Source organism: Simochromis diagramma, unplaced genomic scaffold, assembly GCF_900408965.1.
Source record: "Simochromis diagramma unplaced genomic scaffold, fSimDia1.1 OVJJ01000571.1, whole genome shotgun sequence".
In the NCBI taxonomy this organism is placed as follows: Eukaryota; Metazoa; Chordata; class Actinopteri; order Cichliformes; family Cichlidae; genus Simochromis; species Simochromis diagramma.
Window position 1 is genome coordinate 1,638,729 of NW_024386885.1, and position 17,894 is coordinate 1,656,622.

A 17,894-nucleotide genomic window follows, 5' to 3' on the forward strand; every position below is an offset into this window, starting at 1 on the left:
AGGAAATGCTGGCTGCGTTTAGATCTGGAGCTGATTTCTATCCTGGAAATATGATGCAAAACCAAATAAGTTCAGTTTCTTACACATTGGTGTCATCTGTCATTTAAAAAACAAGAAAACAGCAGTATCAGATGCAAGAGAGCAAGCTATTGGGTTGGAACGTAGCCAGTATTTGCACAAATCCGCTTGTGGATTACTGACTTAACTGAACAAAGGGAGTCTCTGAAAGTTCATATAGTTTGGTTATTTCTCTGAGCCTTTACTGTACCATCCAGGGTGGAGACACCTGGAACTGTTGTCTCCTCAGCGGTTACTCTCTCCGTATAAATCCTGACTAACTCTGTTTCCATTGTCTGTCTCCTCCCCCTGCAAAGTGTCTCATAGTGAAGGACAGGGTAAGACTTGCTGGACAATCCATGGATTTTGCTGCATGGGTCACAACTATTGTCCCCTCCTCCCACACACGGGTCTGTGCTCATTCGCAGTTTCAGAAGAGGATTTCAGACCCGCCATCGGTTTTAAGAGTTCCTAGAGGAGCTGGCTGGTGACCCTGCATTAGCACTCTAATTCTGAGAATGAACGCAGACCCTGAAAAGTAACTGACAGGCAGAGCGAGCATGAGCCATGACATAGGCTGTCTGCAGGGGCGTCTGAGCCATCCTGAGCCATCCTGACCCCTCTTCCTATGGCTGTAGGCATGGCTGTGCTGTGAAGGGGAGGAATAAATATTTAGATAAAACAAAAAGGGGGTCTGGGAGATTGGCATTTCAACTGGCATGCATATAAGAATGCGAGAAAGACCTTTTATCTGCATAATGAATGCACACTCATGCCTGTGCATGCTTTCCCTGCCTGTGTGTTTGAGACCAGACCAGCCTTGCCATGGGGAGACGGGAAGGGCCCAGGTATATTTATATATTTATATATATGTGTATGTTCCAGTTTGTCCTCTTACCACTTCCTGTTAATGCTTGGTCACTGCAAACTGCTGCCAAAGTGTTGTTACTGCCGAGAAATTCAGAAAGTCAAAGCCAGTGAGTTTCAGTTTTTTGATGTTGCACCTTCCTCATATAGAACTGAAGAGGATTCATTGTTTTACAGTTTAAAGCCTGAATAGAAATCAAGAGAGGTGACCCCAACAGCTGCGGAAATAGGACTATAAATCATAAATCTTATGGCGCTTAAAAATGGCCAGTGTTCTCGAGCGCCTCTGGGCTGTAGAAGTGCAGCAGAAACAGCCATCTGTCTGCAGAACATGATACACGATACCTATGATTATTATGTTTGTGATTATAGTCTGAAACTTGAAATAAAAAGGCAGGATGACTTAGTTTTAAACAGTCCCCAGGTTGATACGGAAACCACAGCGAGCTCTGCAGTGTGATAAGAAGCTGGTGTGTGTTTCATGGCCCTCTCTTTGAAGCTGCCCTGCTTTTGCTGGTGCTATAGCTTGTTAATGGCTGAGTGTTTGTTTGTGTGTGTTTAATGTCAGCTCCAGATGGCTTCCAGAAACTGAACTAACTGCTGACAAGCTGTCTGCTTTGTAGAGGCGCACTGCCTCCCAGTGGAGAACAGACAGGCTCCTAACACAGACACCTGACATCTTCCAGTGCCAATGAAAAATGCATTTCGAGCCACGTTAAGGCTTTTCCAAACTATTATATGCACTCTTCATTGTTCGTTTTTCTCTGATCTGGTTGCAGCTGTTGTGTGCGTACATATTTGTAAGCATTCAGTGAGTTCGTGACCTGCGAGCTACTATTAACACATTCAAACTCCTACACACCGATACTACCAGTGCTAAATCTTTGTCTCTCAGTGCGTCGTGCTCACACTGCTTTTTACCAGAAGGGCGGAAGCACTGCATAATCTCCATCATGTTTCTCAGTATAGGCGACTAACCTGCTGCTCTCTCTGCACACTTCCCTCCTCTCTTCTCATACACGACTCAATCTGCAGCCTGTGTAACACGCGCGCTTTCTCCCTGCTTTAATTGTCTCAGCTTATGTCTTTTCTCTTTTCCTGCTGATACACCGACACAAATCTGTACACCCTTTTTTTAGATATAAAACAGTTTATCAGGCAGGAAGGTTTGACAGCACATCCTGGATTTGAAAGCTGATGGCTATGTCCATCATGCACACTGTGCAGCTCTAATGACTTCCTTGACTGGATACGTCAGTATCAACAATCTGAAAACGCGCCTTTTAATGCTTAAAGTGATTTGTTTCAGCTCCTATTATTATCATCCTCGCTGGAAAGTGAAGGCCCACGTAAACAATTCAAAGAGTTTTTTGGACACACTTTGTGTGGCTGCTTCTACTGCTGAGTTCAAAGAGTCCAACTGGGCAAGAGACAAGAGCAATCAGCAAGCAGTCAGATTTTAAACAAACCTCAGGGTTAAAAGAGGACCTCTTGTTCTTTTCCTATTTTCTGCTCCTATTAAACATGGTTGGGTTTCACGCAGTGAGGTCGCTCCTCATAAATCAAGCACAGAGATATAAGATCTTCAACCAACAGAGAAATCGAGTTAACTTTGCTGGACTTTACTGTGAGAAAAATAGCAGATCAAACAGAGTTTAATCAGAAGAATGATGTGAAAATCAGATAAACGACTGACAGGAGCCAGAAAAAAGTAAACATTTTGCTACATTTCATATCCAAAATCTGAAATCCAAATCTCTCTCTCCTCTATGTTTGCTTAATTAAGATCTCAGAATGGCTCCAACATGAAAAAGTTTTTTTCTACTCTTCCGGATGTGTGACATCAGCGATAGCAGGTCTCCTTATATGGTCATCTGAAGGGACCAGTGGGGTTGTGTATTAATGCTGTGCAGAACTTTGTAGATCCATTGTGTACATGTTGTAGTTGTGTTGTTGTTGGACCCCTAACTTAACCTGTGCTGTGGAGAAGACAAAATAAATGCACACAAAGAACTTGTGAAGTGAAGTGAAACCAACTGCCAACTGCAGCCATTACCTGTGCTTCCGGTGGGCTTTTTGGAGGACTTTTGGTCCTTATGTTGTTTTGTTGATTTCCCCCCCTCTCTTACATACGTAGAGCATCATCGCCGTTAATGTCAGGCTCTGTGTTGATGGGGGTTTTTTCAAAGAAGGCACACAAGGACTTCTGTGTTGGCTACATACCCATAATCTTTCCCTTTACTTAAACAAAGTTGTATATAAGCTGATTACAAATGCAGAACATTAGTTCAGCTGTGGCTGTGAGCACAGGAACCCGCTGGTCTTTAGTTTGCAAGATCCAACCAATCAGTAGAAAGTTGCCTTAAACTGGAACTGAAGGGCTGCACCGAGGCCAAGTATGAGACAAACAAGGATTGTTCTTAACTGTAAATCAAGCAAAGCTACTGCGGTAGAAGAATAAACATATGCACTGGAAATGAGGACAACAGGAATGCTTGGTGAGCACATGCAAGGTTTTTTGGTCACTCCAATAACAATGTCAGCCATAGAAAATATTCCCGTTGTTACACTACTGGTTCGCATCACTGTCTTCTCTAATGCAATTAAAAAATGCACTTTGTCCACAGACACTGCTGCGTTTAGTGTTTTGTGCACAAAACACTTTCATCTTTTTCATTTAAAATGTTGTTAAACTGGTGAGAAATGTATGTTGGGTTTTTTTCCCAAACGTGCGTGAGAGGAAACGTGACCACGTTGTGTAATTTTGCTTAATCTTATGTGGTTTTAAAAGCTCTTTTTAGCGTGGTGATGTAGAGCGTGGTGAGAAAGGCATTTCAAGATCGGAAGTGGAAAACTGGTGTGGATTTACAGCCACGCCACCTTTGCTTTTTCCTTCAGTCTTCCTCACCACAGAGTGGGTCTGGCCTGCTTACAGACTTGATCTACAGCCTTATTAGTGGAAATGGAGCATTATGTCTTCGCCGGTCATCGTTCTTCTCACCATTCACGATTTACCATTCCCCGTGAATGATGGCAGTTTACACCGCCTCGTATGTCATCCTGTCGAGGCATGTGTTTGTGTTGAAGGCGGGGTCGCTGCGCACACTGAAAGCCCACTGCGTCTCCCCACTGATCTGCCATCCCCAAGGCTCCCATCTATTCTGCCCATTTAAGGAAAGCTGATGTTCGCGCGGTTCAGGCCTAAATGAATGCTGTTCTCGTCAAATGCTGCTGCCGCCGCCGCCGCCGGCCAAGCTGCTGCAGCGATGCACGCCTTTCCCGTTTTGTCAGCAGATGGGCGTCCCAGACGCCGGGGGTGGGAAAAGAAGAGGGTGGGGGTGGAGAATTAGAGACATAAGAGTGACAGGTGTGCCGTGTCTTCATTTGTCAAGTCAGCCAGGTGTGTCAGCCAGGCGAGAAAGTGAGGAGAGATTAGAAAGAAAAGAAAGAACATGGAAAGAGAAAAGCCAAGAGAAAGGGAAAGAGGGGAAATTAAACCAACAGAAAGGAAAGACGAGAAAGGTGGAGGAGGGAGGAAAGATTTATTGATAAGAAATAAGAAATGGAAATTGGAAAGGAAAAGAAAAATGCAAAAGAAGAGGGGAGAAAGAGGAATGAGGGGAGAAACCAATGAGAGGAGAGAAGGGCTGAGGAATAATAGGAAAGAGGAAACAGAAGTCAAAGCTTTGAGAAGAGAGGGAAGGAAAACAGAGGGCTGGGTGGAGGTATGAAGGGTAAAATACAAAAGACATTTGTAGAAAGAAAATAAGGAAAAAATTGGGATACACATCAAGAAAAGGAAATATGAAAGGGGAGGATAAAAACTAAGAACAGGAACAAGGAAACCAGGAAAAGGGAATAAGAATGGAAATAAAAAGAGCAGAACCAATGAAGCCAAGAAAGGTTAGAATGGGAAAGAGATCAAATTCAATGAATAGCAAGGAAAGAAATAGAAAAAGAGAAACATGAGTGTTGTAAATAAGGAGGCAAAAGAAAGAAAGGATAAAACAAATGCGATGGAAAGCCGAACTAAAGGTTAAAAGAGGAAAGAAACAGAAGAAATGAACAGGAGAGATGAGACCATGTTCACGTTCTTTGAATCCTGCCAAAGCTTCAGTCAGGTTATCTGTCAGGTGACAATTTTATCTTTTTAATTTTTGTTGTTATTGCCTTTTAGCACTAAACACACACACACACACACACACACACACACACACACACACACACACACACACACACACACACACACACACACTGCTTTGTAGCCCTTTCCCTCACTGGCTTGTCTGTGTGATTTGGTTACCATGGAGAAGCACATTTTTAGGCAGAAGGAGGTTGACATTATTACACGACAGAAACAACAACACTGCCTACACACGCACACACACACACCTCGCCTACAGGCAGTCGCCCACGCCACACTCTTCCAGGCATGAAGGTTTGAGAAGCGTCCTACATACAAGTCCTGTAATGCACATCTGCACAGACACGTCCTCACTCCGCGGCATCCAGTCAAGCTGCGACATGAACCCGTGGTGACACCAGAGTGGGCTGCGTATGGACGGAGAGAGCTGATTGGAGGGTCTCACATCATGCTGTGTCTCTCTCACGCACACTCATTATCGGGTGTATGTATATATCTATGCAATGACACACCAGCATATACACACTGACACACTAATTCCCCTTACGACATGCTTCAGGCTATCTAGGAACACAGAGTGCAATCACTCCAGTAAAGGATTAAATGTATTACATCCCCTTTGTGTGTGTTTGTGTGTGTGTTTGTTTGTGCGTGTGTTCCTATAAATTCTTTATTGTTTACTACCCTCCCCCATCCATGGTGCAAGGTTTGAAGCATACACAGAGGTGTGCTTTGATAAATGTCTCTCTCTGGATCCAGAGCACACTGACACACGTCTTCTGTATGATGATCTAATTTCAGGATAAAGCTTGGGGATGAATGTGGCAACAACTTGCAAAGCAACGCACACTGCAGATGGTGCTGAATGAAGCTCAATATAAGTGCTGAAAATGCTCTGTCCTGATTGGGGTTGGGTGGTATCTATTTTTTTTAATGCCTTCATGATTTACTGAAATTTTACTGTGGTATGCATTAGGTTATAAAATAATAATGTGTTTTCAAAAAAGAAAAATGAAATCAAAAATAAAAGCAAGACTGTATACCTCCACTGAGGATAAAAAACCAACTCTCTCCACAACAGGACGAACTGAGTCTCTCGATCCAGGGACATTTATATCTGTGTTTGTCGTTTGTGATGTTAACAGTAACAGTTTTTGCTGTGTCAGACTTTACAATGATGTTTGTGGCTTTTTGCGTTTAGCAGTCATGATGTAGAGTGAATGGAGGAAGAGGAAGGGGCTGAGAACACAGCCGTGTAGTGCATCCATCTCAATGTTAGTCGACTCTTATGAGCTGGAGAAGCCCTAGCCCATTATTGTAAGGGCAGTCCTGGTCTGCATTACTGATGTAGAAGCTCCAACTGTCAAGGGAGACAGAACGATGGAGGCAGGATGTGAGAGCCATGATAGGGGGTCCAATAAAAGTCTATATTCTGTCTTCACCTGTTTGACTGTCTAGCGTGCACGTTGAAGTCTTCAGGTGATCGGATGTCAAGGCTGGGGTCCGTGCACAGAGACCTTGTCATGGATCATCCTGTCAAGGGGGGCCTGAGGCCAGTACATGGGAGTGGACCCAAATGCAGACACCAAACGGAAAAGCCATAAGATATTAGTAAACTTTATTGCGAACACAGGAGATTAGAAATGACACGACGAGGGTACGTAGTGCAGAGTCTCTGACATGGAGGCACTGGGAAAGAGGGCGTCTGTAGTTCTGAGAATGAGGAGTTAATGCAAGGAGGAGAGAGGAATATTGATTCTGCGGGCTTACTTACAGGTGGATGTCGTGAGGCTCTGGGTAAGGCAACCAAGTGAGCGTCCGAGAACTAACTGCCGCAGGAATGAGGACACATCCAATCTCTTATATTTAGTGATGCAACGTGGAGCAAGTTCACGGGAAAGTGATTTCAGAGGAATGTCATAGCGGTGAGCCATACCTTTTGTTTTGGCTCATACCTGGGAGCAGGCATTAGATCTTAATCGTTCCGTGTAGCGGCACTGACAATCCTCCCTGGTCCAAGTCCAGATGCGTTGGACTTGGACCAGATTAAACCGCGAGGTCAGTCTCGACTTATGGGAACAGGAGAGGTCAGTAACCTAGGGAGGCTTCAAAGGGCAAAAGACCAGTTGCAGATGAGGTAAGTGAGTTCTGTGCGTACTCTACTCAAGGAAGATGTGAAGACCAGGTTGCTTGGTTTTGTGTAGTGATGCAGCAGAGAGTTGATTCCAGAGTCTCTCGGTTTGGCCATTGGACTGAGGATGGTACTCAGAAAATGGAGGCTGACCATGGCAGTGCAGAGCAGAAAGCTTTCCAAACCTGTGAATCTTCATAGGAATGCTGTGGAGTCTAAAAAACATGATCAACAGGAAGCTTGGCAGTCTCTTAGGCAAAAGGCAGTTTATCTAGAGCAATCAAATGAGCTGATTTGGAAAATCTGTCTATTATGGAACGAATAACGGTTTTCCCAGGATGATGCAGGTAAACTGGTGACAAAATCTAGTGGAATGGATGACCATGATCTATGAGAGGGTATCAGTGGTTGGAGCAAGCATAACAATCATTGTCTTCATGCATGCTCAATCATCCAGGTAAGGAAATCTCAAAAGGTTGATTCTGTTCATCTGGACGCAGCGTTTTAAGTGGGAGAAACGTTTCGTCACTCATCCAAGTGACTTCTTCAGTCTCAGCTGACTGCAGGTTTCCCCAACAGGGGGGACTGGCAGGACAAGGCATCAGGCTTGATATTCCTGGAACCTGGACAATATGAGACTGAGAAGTTAAAGTGACCAAAGAGCAGAGACTAACGGGCTTGGCAGATGTTAAGTCTTTTAGCAGTTCTGAGATAGGTTACATTTTTGTGGTCTGTCCAAACAGTGAAAGGTTGCTCAGTTCCTTCAAGCAGGTCCCGCCATTCTTCTAGGGCCAATTGACTGCTAACAGCTCCTGGTCACCCACATTATAATTTCACATCGTAGGAGTAAGGCAATGCAAGAAGGCACAGGGTTAGAGCTTACCTTGGGGCCCCGAATGTTGACAGTATGACCCCCAACTTTAGAATCTGATCTACCGCTTTACTGAATGGCTGTGAGGTGTCAGGGTAGACTGAAATGGGTGCAAAGGTGAACAACTGTTTTAGCGTAACAAAAGGTGGAGGTGAGGTGAGTTAGCGGTGCGGCTACCTGGCTGTAATTCAGAATGAAATATTGGTAGAAATTGGGAATACCAAGGAACGAAGGCGGGGTGTGGAGACTCTTCAAGGAGACCAGGGTCCAGGTAATTGAGCTGCAGGAGAGTGAAGCAGGGACTTGACAAGGAAATTGGAGACACAAGGAAATTACAGAGCATGAACACAAAAACAAGAAACAATGAGGCCTGGTTACCACCATGAGGTAGCTGATGAACTGGCCGGAGAATAGATGGCTGCGCTGGTCTTAAATATAGCCTCGCTGGTGAGTAGGGCAGGTGAGGAACCAGGGCTGCGCCCAGACAAACAGGACGGCAATGTGAAAATACCAGATCCACTCATTCGGATCCTGACACATCCATGGCTTTTGGTTTTTATTTTTTTAAGATGGACCAACATCGTTTTTGCATTTTTTGATGAAGTCACTGATGTTTCTATTCAGAGACCTAAACATCTACCAGAACGGTCCTGCAGGTTGGCATCGGATTTTTTAGAAACCATCAGTTGTTTTGTTTAACTTTTGTTCAAAACTTCTAACACAGTGAAATGATCCAGCTCCCCAGACGGGGACGATCTTACCCGGCATGTGCAGAGTAAGTTTAAGCACTTCAGCTCATTTCTGGTTGAAGAAAGTAAAGATTACAGTTGGCGCCTTACCAAAAAAAGCTGGGATGTAGGTGATCTGAAGAAAGGTTGCCACAGTGCCATCACAATTAAAAGTTGGTTTAACATTTGGTATCAAAATAATAAGATTTGGCCATTTGGCAGATGTTTGTTGGGTTAAATGTTACACATCATGCACATTAAGGAGGGGAGGCATGGTGCACTATAGGTTAAAAGCTATGAATTGTGAGCTGGCATTGTCAGCTGATGATGAGTTGTATAAGGGTGATGGGATTACTGGGCACTGCTAATCTGATGCCCCTCCGCTGAGGTGGAGAAAGACACAGAGAGAAAGAGACTGTAGTGTGTTGCTGGGCGGCTGCCCGACAGCTGTGGGCCGTGCGGGCAGCTGATTTACTTTAGATTAGTCTGGACATGCGCCAACTAGGATTCAATCAGGCCATGATGAATGTGCTTTGGCTCACTGAGAGCTAACTGCTAAACTGACTGCTAACAGCACACCTCACTGCCTGTCAAGGAGGGGTAACATTTTGGGGCTTTCCAAAGGTCCCAGAGGTGTTTTGTTTTCACTTTGTGCCAAGGCTCTGCGACGTAATACAAAGGACCACTGTGTTTCCTCTCTGCGGTGGATTTATTCTTCGCAAAATAAACCGGCGGGATTATAAATACGGAGGGAGATAAATCCTGTTTTTTTTCGTGCTGTTGAAGTGAGGTGATATTCTGTAGCCATGGCTACATGTGAGTATTTGATGTTGTCTGTGGGTTTGATTTAGATGATAAAGACTGGGATTTAATCATTTTTATCTTAAATCGGTGTAATCGTCACTCTTAATTTGTAGCTGGTTTTAACAGTTGTAAGAATGATGGCCTCATGGAGCAAAAATGTTTGAACTTTCATGTGACACAGTTAGAAATCACAGTTCTATGTGCTCTGTATCTCTATTATTGTCTGGCCTTATAACTCCTATATTAGATCTTTTGTTATATTATCTTCTTCAATCCAGAAAAATATGCATCTTAATAAAGAAGAACGCTGCAGTACCCATGAAGGTGTAACAGTTCGGTAGATGAGATCATGATGTCCACGTGGAGCCGCTGAAGCCCGCTAGTCTGTTTTTTTTCCCCCTTTCAGTTCTTGCTTTTAAATTAATCAGCAAACTGAGGTATGCCTCTAAATTCAAATCATAAAAATATTATCGATAAAATTAGAGCTGTTTTAGAGGAAAGCATGATCTCTTACGGGACCGTCTGACCACAGCCTCCAACAAGCTGTGTTTACAGAAAATAGATCAAACAGCAGAGTTTATCACATCATGGTGCTCTTTAATATTTTATTTGTTTTTGCAAAGGATGGAAAGAAGCAAGTATGGGACTGGCATTTTTTTATATTAGAGTTGGGTGTTTGTTGATACACAAGCAAGACTCTTAATGTCTATGAAAAACTGATTCTGCTCCAGCAAAGTTAAAAGCACATTAAAGTTCACCTGCATTGTACAGATGTTTTAATGCTGCAGATTTGGCCTCCTGACATCAAGCAGGTCACCCACAACCCATCTGGAGTTAGGGGTAGGGTTTGGATAAAGTTAGAATCCACCTTTTTTTATGGAATTATGGAAAGTTAGATGCTAAGAAAGTTTCTGAAAATGTACCTTTTAAGCATGTTGCCCATCCGTCAAACTAAAAAAAAAATATTTCAGTGCTAAGCCCAGATGTGTTGCTGGTGACCTGGTGGATGTTCAGAGGTGACTTGAAATGAGTTTGCCAAAATCTTCTTCCCTTTCGACCTTTCCAGGTAATGTGGGTATGCAACCAGTGCCGTAAGCAACAGGAGATTCTCACCAAATCAGGAGAATGGTTTTCGGGGTCAGGGGTGCGGCCCGGGAGCCTGGGCACCTCTTTAAACAATCCAGCCACGGGAGGTGAGGCCCAACGGGACAGGAAGCTACTCCGCTCCAGGTCCCAAGCCCCACCGTCCAGCACCAACGCCAACACAGGGCCACCAGACGGGACACATCCGCCCGGCGGTGTCACTGCTCTCAAGGGTGCTGACACCATGCCTGGCTCTCGCTCTCAAAGTGAACCCCCAAGAGAAAAGTGAGATTCCTCTTTATTTACAACCTTTGCCTCTTTTCGTTTTTAACATAGGAATTGGTGAAAGCTAGCAGTACTGCAGGATTCAGTTTTCATGGTATATTAATTTGCTGGAGCCCTTGTTGTGTTTTTTAATCCGCTATGTAGCTCTGAGTCTGCAGTAGCTTAACCAGAGAAGAAGGTAGGTCACAGGCAGGTCTTGAGGGGTCTTTGACTCAATCCCTTTGTTTTAATTCTTTGGGTGTGTTAGGTAAGAATTCATAGCTGTCTCATCCTGGTTAGTAGTTTTTTAATCTGTTGATAGCCCTTCGTGACTGAACTAAGAAGATTTTGAAAATAAAAAAAGGAAGAATATATAAAAAGCACAAAATATTTCTGTCAAAAAGCATGCAAAGAATGCTCCTGTGTTTGTATTTGCTTTTATAAAATAACCTAATTTCTTTTCTCATTTAGGAAAAGGCCAGTTTCTTTCCATGAGCAAAACGGTAAGGGAGGCATGGGACGTGGTTCTGCCCGGAGACCAGCAGACAAGTTGCATTCACAGTCATCTCTGGACGAGCGGGTGGGTCCCGGAGACAGAGGAGAGAGACGGTTAGGAGATGGAAGGCGGCTGGAAAAGATCCACTCTCAGGACTACGAGGACGGGGATGAAAACCTGGGTCGTTCAGAAACACACCGCAGGCGTCCAGAGGATGAGGAGAAGAGGGAACGGCAGCGGCGCGAGGAGGAGTTCCAGAACCGCTATCGCAGTGACCCCAACTTGGCAAGATACCCAGTCAAACCACAGAAGGAGGAGCAGGAGATGCGCATGCACGCCAAGGTGTCGAAGGTGCGGCATGAGCGACGACACAGTGATCTTGCAATAAATGAGGTCGGACTGGGGCCTGGTGAAGGGGGTGGGGGTGGAGGCAGCACAGGAGAGGTGCCGGAAAACCGTCTTGCCAGGAGGGGTGGAGGTGGGGAAGGAGACCGCAAGGCCCTCATGGAGAATCACAGGGCCTACTCCGCAGATAGGACCGTGGGGGTTGTAGGTGGGGCTCCCCCTGCCAGTGGAGGGGGAAGATCAGGGTCCCAACTCGGGGGACCTGTGCCTTCAGACTGGGGTCCAAACAACAGTCGCCTGGAGCATGGACCCCAAGACGGAACGCGGACATCAAGAGAGAAGGGTGGGGTGGATAACCTGCTGAGGAAGGACTCTCAGGGCTCGGACCAGTCGGAGTCTTTGCGGCCACCCCCTCCACAGTCATACAAGGGCAAGCGCGGAGTCAACAAGAGGCAGATGTCCATCAGCAGCTCAGAGGAGGAGGGCGGCTCCACGCCCGAGTACACCAGCTGTGAGGACGTGGACATGGAAAGTGTCAGCGAGAAAGGTCAGTCAGGCAGATGTGCTTACTAAGCTGAACCTCTCCTTACACCGTTAGCCACCATCCATTTCTGTACATTAGAAACTTTTCCTTACTTGTTGAGGCTTCTTTTTCACTCACGAGTCTTCTCATTATATTTTGCTAATGATCTCTGGCTGGTCTTATCTAGACCACACGTTCATACTTTGTTTCCTCATGTAATCCTCATTCTGTGTAAATGAAACACACGGGACTTTAATGTGGTCTCTCCTGTATTGTCATCATTGTCAAGAACCATGCCGACACTGTGCGCCCGGCGTGCTCTGAGCAAGATTAGAGTCACAGCAGATCTGATGACTAATTGAAATCTGATCTGCTGCTAATACTCTGGGGGACACACAGATCAATAGACCAGACAAGAGATCTGCCACAGTTTTTAACCACTGTTGATCAGATATAAGGGAAAATAAAAACATAATCTCACACTTCATAGATATATTTTCCACTGCATTCTGCATTGGTAGTGGAATTACAAACAATGTGAGAAAAGCCAGATATATTTTGACCCCCAAGATTACTCTAAAACCAACACTTTCTAGTTTTGGACTGTGAAACTATATGATAAGCGATAGGATAAAGTGCCCACCCAGCATGCAGTGCATTACTATCCCTGTGTGTCATCTACACCTCTGTGCTGTGGCTAAACCCTGCTGCTCTCAGGACAGCTCTCATTTATTTGGAGAGTCCCTGTGATTTAGGCCAGCAGATTTGTGGAATTAGGTCAGTGGCTCGCTGGCTATGTAATGCTTTGCTAACAGCCAGCTGCAACAGCCAACCATGTCCCACCGACTAAACTCAAGCCTGGTTGCAGTTGCACGCTACACGATTTCTGCTATCTTCTTGGCACTTATGGATTTCCCCGCACTAACAGAAGTCAAGGGCTGTGCTAAAATAACCCACGCAAGAGTGTTTGGGTTCAGGAGGCAGAGTTACTGCATCAGCTTATCTCTCACTGGTCAGTTCCAGAAGGATGGTGTTCCAGATGTTTTAATCCAGCTTACTATAACTCAGGGACTGGTAATGTGTAGATGGTGTGGATTGGGATTATTAGCTGTTTTAAACACTCTTTAGCTAGCTGGGTCTCAAAACAGGATGTATCCTTTTACTCTCACCATCTCTGGCAATAAGAAAAAGTCACAGGATAATATGTAGCATGCGTTGTGCGATGGAAGGCATTGCATTGTCAGATTAATGCTGGTGTCATCTTAAATTAGACATGGCGAGAGATCTTTTTGGTTTAAGAAATTAGGTGTGATTACATGGATCTGAGATGTAACTAAAAAGTTCTACAGACTGCATCAAATCCCACCAATCAGCACTCATCTTGAAGGCTCTTATTGGTCAGCTATTTAGAAGCATTATCACGGAAGCACGAAGGCTCTGCTTCCAAGACATAGATGAACCCCTGTGCGTAAACTTTTTTCAGTGGAGGTCTCCTTTGAATGTTCCTCTAAATCTCACATGACTGGAGTCACCAGTCATTTCGATAAAACCAACACGTTCCCAGTCCAGAGCTCTTGTCTTACTGTGTGTGTGTGTCTCTCTCTCTCTCTCTCTCACTCTCTTTCTATATACATATATATATATATATATATATATTATACGTTTAGTGTAGTCATTTAGGTTGAGCTGAATTGTTTTATTATTATTATTGTATGTCCTTTACCTTACAATATATAGTGGTAACTCTTGTGATCTGGAGATATCTTAAAAAACGGGGTCCATCCATTCATTTTATTCATTGTTCATGCAACACATGGCCACTAATGCAGTCTAACATGCATGTCAAGAGAACTTGAAAGCAAATGATGCAAAAAGGCTGAGCAGCAGGTTTGATTCAAGAGCATTCTTCCAGTTAAGTGACCGTGCTGTAGCACCACTGTGCCACCCTGGCTCTAATATGTTTCTCCTTATTTTCTGTCATATATACACAGTTACTAAGTCATATGGTGTAGTTTAAAGCCGTATTTGAACTTTGCCCTCAAAAGCTCAGGTGACATTCTGTTATTTTACTTATGCAAAAATATAATGAATGAAACATTTGTTAAATTTTTGCAAAAAGTGATAAAAAAAGATAAGATGGGTTTGTGTATCACCATTAGGATCCACGTATAAATATGATGATAATAAAATTCAATTCAACTCTGATGTTGAAGCACTCTATTAACAAATTACCACAGCATTGCTGGTATTAAACCTTTTATGTGTGGTCAAGCCCTATGAGCCAAACGCTCAGGTTTCAGAGAGTTATATCAGTTATTGGCTGTATGATGATCCTTAATATGCTCGTCTCAGCCACACAGCTCCGTCTGTGAGTATAGACGTGACACCCGGGCATAAAGCTGCCTCAAAGACAGAAGAGCTAAAAGCTTTTTTCAGACAGTGGCTGCATGAAGGCCCAGTAAAGTATAGGATGCTGTGGCTTTGAGGCTGATATGTTTTCTCTAACTGGCTCAGAGAAAATGACAATGTGAAAGTCCACACAACAGGAAACTAAAACAGACAAATACCAAAGAACGCTGATGTGGATTGGAAGGACTAGGGAGAGAGCTGCTGAAGAAGGCTCAGGTGATAGCGTGGATGCTCACGTGCTCCTCTTAAACAGATGATTTTTCCATATCAGTCAGTTACCAATGAGAGTAAGCCAGGACTGCCTTCAGGACAGTAAGAGGGACTTGGTCAATCTTCAGTTAAGTGGAGCCTCTTTCACTTACATGCTGCGTTTGTCTTAAACAATGATACCTACAAAGAGCTGTTAATAAAGAGCTATCTGCCCAGCTTGCTCATCCACTAAACGGTGGCATCAGCATTTATCCTCTCGAGTGTTCCAGTTAGCATCACTAAAGTTGCTCAAGTCATTCAAACTTTTTTTTCCTGATTTCTCCATCAACCATGATTGTATAGGCTTCATTTGGTTTCTACTCTTTCCACCAAAAAGTTCTTTTCTCTCCCCCCTGCAGGCATTTTGCAAAGAAACATCACGTGAATTATTCTGCCTGCCCACGTACCTCAAACTGAAGTTACTCAAAGGATTTTAAAATCGCCATCAGATGTTTTCTTGCTGTTGTTTTACTCCTGCTTTGAAACAATGACTGCAAATCTCCCAGGCTCCTCTGTCTTGATGTAGAGCCAGTTAGCTTTCCATCTGTCAGTGTTAATGAGCGCTGGGATACACGGACACGCTCTCGTTTCTCTGTTCAACTTAGCCAGTCTTGGACAGGCCAAGTTGGAGAGTAATGATAATAGTTTGATTATGAATGTTTTTAGCCGTTACTGCTGAATGACATTACTTTAATCCTTCATGTAAGTTAAAGGACACACACTAAACTGTGCTGCCCATTTCCAGCTCCATATTTGTATTCTTAAAATCTAGAGTAGCTTTGCATTATTCATGGTTCAGAATAATCCTCATCTATCTTATACTGGGGTGTGGTGCAGCTACTTAGGTCATCCTCTGTTGGAACACAGGGTTTTAGCTCCTCCCTTTTTAAATCGACAACCACAGTAGACAACATCTGAGCACAGTTTAGTCACAGCTAGCAGGTCCCAAGGACCCAAACACAGATCCAGAAGACAGGCTGTTGTAGCTGTTTGCAAAGTCCAACAAACACATGGGAGCGTAAAGCAAAACTAAATCCACATGGACTCAAAGGGAGGACGCACACAAGGAATGATCACAGGCTAAATAATTTTGATGTTTCATCTGATGCTTAAGCTCCGAGGCCTGTGTCAAGGAAAGGGGGCGTGCCCAAATAAAGCCCATCCCAACACCTGTATTGTTTTCTTCAGAAACCACATGACCAAAGATAAACGAGGAACCCTTTCTCTGAAATGACGTGACTGCTTCATGTCATTTGAACCGGATTTGAGCGGTTGAAAAGATGCGGGAATTTTTTTGTGGTCTGAGGTGATTCTGATGATCATCAGCAGTCTGCAACGAGATTATGGAGCCAACAAAGAGGCGGAAAATATCAGCAGTTAGAGAGCATTTTGATCTGACATCTCCCACTGATAGCACACGTCTTCTCAAAACAGTCTCAGAGAGGATGGTTAGGTGGAGGTGTATACGTGTATTTTGCACAGGACATCAAGCGGGCATTCTACAGTTGATACATCATTACGTTTACAGATCCACTGGTGTGTAGCCCACATGTATTATCACAGCAGGGCTGCTGCACATCGAATGACCAGCAGATGTCACTAGTTCAAAATGAGCTGTTAAACAGGGTTTTGTGTGATCTGCCTTCTGGTGAAGCAATTGGCTGGAAAGATCCGACACGTTCACAGGCCTTCATCACACCATCACTACGGCGTTAAGAGACGCTAAGAAAAGGGAAAACAGCACTATTTAAAGTCATGAGGGTAATTATTAAGGAAGTTGACACAGCAGGACGATGAGACACAGCTGAAGACAATCAAGACAATGCCTGAGGAAGTAAACTAATCACAAGACGCCAGAGACAGATGACTGTTAAAATAAAACAGGAAGCAACTCAGCAGATAATCACCGAAATCACAGAAACACTTGACAAGATACAGGATGACATAGAGAAGGCAAGCCTAATAAATCAAAATGTAATAAAAATTCAATAAAAAATATAACTAACAGAAACTAAATACTAAAATATAAGAGCTTTGGAGCTTCAACAGGGAGTCTAAAGTATTTTTAAGTAAGAGATTTCAGATCATTTTGGTAAATTAAGTTACATTTTTATAGATGGCGAAATGGAATTTTTAGCTTTTTAAAATTAAACCTACCTCAAAGAAAGCCTTTGGCAGGCCCTGGCATATAAAACAGAAATGGGATGATAAACCCATCAGTTATGTTGTTTGAATTAAAGCAGATCCCAGTCTTTAATGGCATCACTGAGTCATCTTTCTAAGAGTTTTTTGTAGCTTGGAAGCAACCTGCACAATTACAATTACCATCATTTAGACAAATGACTAATTCCTCCTTCTCGAACTCTTTCTCCCTGCAGGTGACTGGGACTGTCATCCTCTAGATCCTGCAGTTTGGCATGTAAGTTTCACCAGTCAGGTTGTTCCTGAAGCTCTGCCCTGATCCCTTTCCTCACATTTAGCTGCACTTATATTAAGTCTAATGTTGCATGGGACCCATAACCAAATTACCAGTATTTACAGTTGATAATGTGCTTTGTAAACATCCTCATGTCTTTGTTCCTTTAGCATCCAGTTTCGTGGCAGCCATCCAAAGAGGGTGACCACCTGATTGGGCGGATCACTCTGAGCAAGAGGTCAGCCATGCCCCGTGAGGCAGGCTCTCTCCTGGGACTAAAAGTAAGCAGGGATTCATTCACATTAAGATCTGTCCTCACTGAGACAACAGGCAGTGTTGGAGAGGACGGAGTGACATCTGATCTTATCGTACGTCCGTCTCATCTTTGTGTGCAGGTGGTAGGAGGGAAGATGACGGAGACAGGGAGACTTGGGGCCTTCATCACCAAAGTTAAAAAAGGGAGTCTGGCAGATGTCGTGGGACACCTACGTGCAGGTACAAAAAATA

The 17,894-nt window shown here is 43.9% G+C and overlaps 1 protein-coding gene across 6 annotated transcripts in view; it reads left to right on the top strand.

Annotated features, from left to right (window-relative positions):
- Window positions 1–17,894, top strand: part of rims1b (regulating synaptic membrane exocytosis 1b) — an 82,661-nt gene that overhangs the window by 23,933 nt on the left and 40,834 nt on the right. For all 6 annotated transcript variants that reach the window (XM_040033478.1, XM_040033479.1, XM_040033480.1 and 3 more), the window contains exons 4-9: window positions 375–395; window positions 10,669–10,970; window positions 11,421–12,337; window positions 17,350–17,390; window positions 17,558–17,668; window positions 17,783–17,882. In XM_040033478.1, coding sequence (XP_039889412.1) covers window positions 375–395; window positions 10,669–10,970; window positions 11,421–12,337; window positions 17,350–17,390; window positions 17,558–17,668; window positions 17,783–17,882 — 1,492 coding nt within the window. The remainder of the gene's footprint in view (window positions 1–374; window positions 396–10,668; window positions 10,971–11,420; window positions 12,338–17,349; window positions 17,391–17,557; window positions 17,669–17,782; window positions 17,883–17,894) is intronic.